The sequence below is a fragment of the Otolemur garnettii genome, unplaced genomic scaffold (genome assembly GCF_000181295.1).
Source record: "Otolemur garnettii isolate 467f Iridium unplaced genomic scaffold, OtoGar3 scaffold00196, whole genome shotgun sequence".
Taxonomy (NCBI): Eukaryota; Metazoa; Chordata; class Mammalia; order Primates; family Galagidae; genus Otolemur; species Otolemur garnettii.
The window spans coordinates 453783-458464 of NW_003852591.1; the positions used below are offsets into that span (position 1 = coordinate 453783).

The following is a 4682-nucleotide window of genomic DNA, read 5'->3' on the forward strand; positions in this document are numbered from 1 at the left end:
TACATATTTCACTGCCAGTAAACCACAAATGACTTTTTAAAGTAGGTCACTAGAATAATAAAACATTTTAATAAGTCACTTTTTGCTGAACCTTTATAACGGCTAGATGTTTATCACCAAGTACTTTCTCTTTCCCACAAAGACACATTCTTCTTTCTTGGTTCAAGGGCAACTAACACATATAAATTCCTAGTATTCTGCCCTCACATGACAATAACGAAAATCCAATTCTCTGGAACCTCTGAAAACAGGCCAGGGTTCCAATATCTATAAAACACAAAGAAATTATGACTCCCAAATGGGAGGCAATGGGTAAAGCAGTGGCATAACGTTTCTAAAGTGATTTCCAAGTCGTGTACACACCGTAATGGAGTGAGAAGGATGTGTCACTGAAGCTCAAATTGGATGTGTACAATCCCAGGCAAACATCCAACTACAAATTCCAAGGTGCCACCCCAACTCCCACGTGAGACTGACAGCAGCAGCAGCACCCACGCTGTGGCCCATGGACCATGCACATCTCTGGGCATTAATTGTCTTGACAAGGTCCTTTAAAACACTACCCAATGTGTAAGTCCAACTCCTACCACAACACACTGCACCTGAAGACTCCCCCTTGGCAATCCCAAAACCCACGTAAAGAAAGGGCCAGAGTGTGGCTTCCTGGAAAACGGGATGACATTCAGGTCTCTTGCCCTCTCCTGCAATCAGCAGAACGGCAACAAGGTAGTTTTACTTCACAAGAGCTTAGACTTCCAAACACAAACCTCATAAAAGGTACAACCTTGTACATATAGCTTGAAATCATACTCAAATTCAAACCTTCATCAAGGCTCAATTATGTAACCTTATGGCATTTTGCCTACGTCTCCCAGTACAAGGCTATCAGAAAAAATAAAAAGGAGAATTCAGCATCCCTATCACATTTTTCTTTTCTTTTCTTTTTTTTTTTTTTTGAGACAGAGCCTCAAGCTGTCCCCCTGGGTAGAGTGCTGTGGCATCATAGCTCACAGCAACCTCCAACTCCTGGGCTCAAGCGAGTCTCCTGCCTCAGCCTCCCAAGTAGCTGGGACCACAGACGCCCGCCACAACGCCCGGCTATTTTTTGGTTGCAGCTGTCATTGTTGTTTGGCGGGTCCGGGCTGGATTCAAACCCGCCACCTTAGGTGTATGTGGCTGGCGCCTTAGCCACTTGAGCCACAGGCACCAAGCTCCTATCACATTTTTTGCCTAGACTGTTTTTTGTTTAATTGTTTGGGATTCATTGAGGGTACAAAGAATTAGGTTACACTGACTGCATTTGTTAGATAAAGTCCCTCCTAAACTTGTGTCCCGCCCCCAAGGGCTGTGCCATACACCTTGTCCCCAGCCCCCTCAAGACATTTCCTTTTTGCTCTATCATCCAAAGCAATCTCTAAGTAGAAATTATTTGAAATGGGATCACCAAAAGCTTTAATTTATTTAATATACTTAAATAGAATTCCAGAGGGGAGATGCAAATAAACACATGATAAAGAGACAGGAAAATGCTGAAGGGAAAAGAGAAGCCGACTTTAAGTAACTCAAATCCTTCACAGGCATCATCTCTATAGTATGGACCTAACACTCCATACTTCCATACTTTTGCAAGGAGGAATTTTTCTGTTATTAATAGGGGAGAAGGTTGCAGATGGAAGACATAAAGGTAAAAATGCTCTTTTAAAGTAAACTGAACAGAATATTCGTATATTCATAAACCACAGAAATGAAATGGTTTATAACTATACGAATGTCTAGAAAGATATGCCAAATATAATAGTTGTTCTCTCTTAAGGGAAAACATTTTGGAAAAAGAACTCTCTTTTCTTTTTACCCACACCTCTTAATTTTTCTACAACAAACAATTATTTAACATAATTTTATAATATATTTTTTAAAGGAAACAGATTCACAAAAGCATCAACAGAAAAGCCACATATGAAACAAAGTCTGGAGTATTTCTAGGCTCAAAGCTGAAGGATGCAGAGAGAATGCAGTCCCTGGGGCCCTTAACACCCCCCAAATCCTGCAACTCAGATGCCCTCCTCTCCAGGACAGGATGCTCAAAGCGATTTGATGCACATTAAACAATGCTATCTTCTCCCCCAGTCAGGGTAGGCAAGAGAGATCAAACTAGCCCAGAAAAGCAGCGTGTTCCTTGTCCTGCTGATTCAGCTGACGAGAAAGGCTGAAGCTTCTCCCAGCTCACCATTTAATTATATCTAACACTTGCTTTACAACCCAGTTTATAGATTCTGGATGTTTAATAAACAGTTACTTCTCAGTTCCCTGCTATTAAACACTAGGTAGTTATGGCAATTAATGAATACCACTCCTGGCTACCAGGAGGTCTGTAACACTGCCAGCCAGGTCACGTTCCCCAAGGGCACTTGCCACTAGAATCGGGCCCCAGTTTAAAAAATATGCCTTCTCTTCGTATAGCCCCTTCTGTGCCTGGTATCTCAAACTGAGGCGTGTAGGGAACAATTCAAACAGGCAGTGTAGGTTTGCTTTACCTGTTGTTCCACAAAGAGGAAAACCCCTCTTGGGATCACACACACACTTCCCTCAAGTGGAAAAATAAGTCTGTATATTTTTTGCACAGAATATCAGAATTACACAATGCCTACACAATATCCCTGCTGATATAAACTCAAAATTATGTCAACCCCCCTAGTACTTCATTCCTCTCTTCCCAAACCAATCTCTCCTGTCTTCCCCACACCTCTCAACTTAAGGATGGAATGTGTTTGAGCAAGGACTTTCACTGTCCCCTGAAGTCCACCAGGAATCCACTCCTCCGGATGCCACAGACTGAGTCTGCAACTGCTCTCTGCCCCTCCAGCCCTGTCTCTTCATACTCACTGTTGCTGGACTTAAGGTCTCGGTGGATGATGGGGACAATTGCCTCATCGTGTAAGTAGTTCATCCCTCTGGCAATCTGCACAGCCCAGTTCACCAGGATGTCCGGGGGAATCCTTTTCCCAGATAGTACTCTATTCAAAGGCCCTCCACGAGCAAACTCCATGACCAAGCAGAGGTTGGGTTCCTTCAGACACACCCCCCTGAGGGCAATGATGTTGGGGTGCTTCAGCATGGCGAAGAGCTTGGCCTCTTGGCGAACGTTCTCTATGGTCTGGCTGATGTCCTCATCGGGGTCATGGCGAGCTGCTTTCACAGCAACCTCATCCCCTATCCAGAAAGCACGATAGACCTTCCCAAAGCCCCCAATGCCAATAATCTCTTCCAGGGTTAGCTCCGCAAAATCAATCTCTAACACTGAGAAAGGAAAGAAAAAAAGAAGAAAGTCAAACACATCCTGAGAACACCAGTTAACGACCCATTTACCTGGATGGTAAGCACAGCAAGGTATCTGTTCACTGGGCCTTTCTGTCTACCCATTATAAATAAGGTAAACTCCGTAAGGCCAGAAACTGTGATTAAATTATTTTCTTTTGCACTTTTCCCTTCGTGACTAGCACACAGTCTCTAAGAATATGCAATAAAAATTTATGAAATAAATCCCACTTGAAAAATCATGCAGGGTCCCATACCAAGGTCAACCATTTTAACTAAAGGGAACGATGGGGAGACCCTTTCTGTGAGACTTATCCAGCTTTACCGTGTGCTCAGTGGTGAAAAGCACACAGTCCAGTGGCAATGCAGACACAACAAGCAAACCCAGTGTGAGAAACGTCTACAGAAGTATGAGCACAGGTTTAGGAAAGTCAGTAACTCCACAGCAGAACAGAGGACTGACAGGGTTAGAGGGGAGAGGACTCTCAGGTTTGCTGACCACCTCCTTAAGTGGACCTTGTTTTCACAAACCAGACATGTACTGCACGTACTGAATTATATCTGAGTACTGGATTATGTTGACCACCTCCATATGTTGACCAGTTTGTTATAGTCCCTCAGGCGTTCCCCTTACAGAGGTCCTACGGTATTTGACCTGGGCCCTAAAGAATGAATGGGAGGGATCTCATAAGGCAGTAAAGGAAATCAGGGTAGAAAAGGATGATCCAGGCAGAGGGAAAGAAAAGAGTAAGAACAAGGAACATGAGAATAGGTGCTGCACTAGGAATTCTAGGGAGTCCAGGGCAGCTGGGTTACGCGCATCTGGACAGGAGATGAGGCCCAGAGCCTTGCCGGGGATAACCCGGTTGTAAAATGTCTTCAAAGCCATCCTGAGGGTCTTGAACTTTACACTGTAAGCAGCAGGAGGTATGCACCTCTCAGAAGGGGAGTTTTGCTAGGTCTATACTTTAGAAAGGAAACCAGCACTGGCAGCTCTGTAGAATATAACCTGGACGACGGAAATCTCGCCGCAAAGGAACCACTATGGAGGCCAGGGCGGCATGAAGTTCTAAAACCCAGGAGCAATGAACATGGGGAGAGTGGGGTCAATTTAGGAGGCTTTCAGAACTTGGTTCAACGAGGATCCAGTGACAGAGATATAAGCAAAGGGGCCTCCCAGGAAACATCTCACTCCAGCAGTACCCCAGTTCAGCTGCTGGTGCTCTCAGTGTCACACCTGGCCACTCAATCTCTTTCCTAAAACTAGAGTTCAAACCTAAGGCACTTGATTATATCTTTAGCTCTGTTTAGAAAGGCTTTCATGGGCGGCACCTGTGGCTCAGTGAGTAGGGCACCGGCCCCATATA

General features: G+C 44.5%; 1 protein-coding gene across 1 annotated transcript in view; it reads right to left on the reverse strand.

The window, feature by feature from the left end:
• MAP3K9 (mitogen-activated protein kinase kinase kinase 9) overlaps positions 1-4682 on the reverse strand; it is a 76857-nt gene that overhangs the window by 64738 nt on the left and 7437 nt on the right. The window contains exon 2 of the mRNA XM_023507658.1: positions 2884-3297. Coding sequence (XP_023363426.1) covers positions 2884-3297 — 414 coding nt within the window. The remainder of the gene's footprint in view (positions 1-2883; positions 3298-4682) is intronic.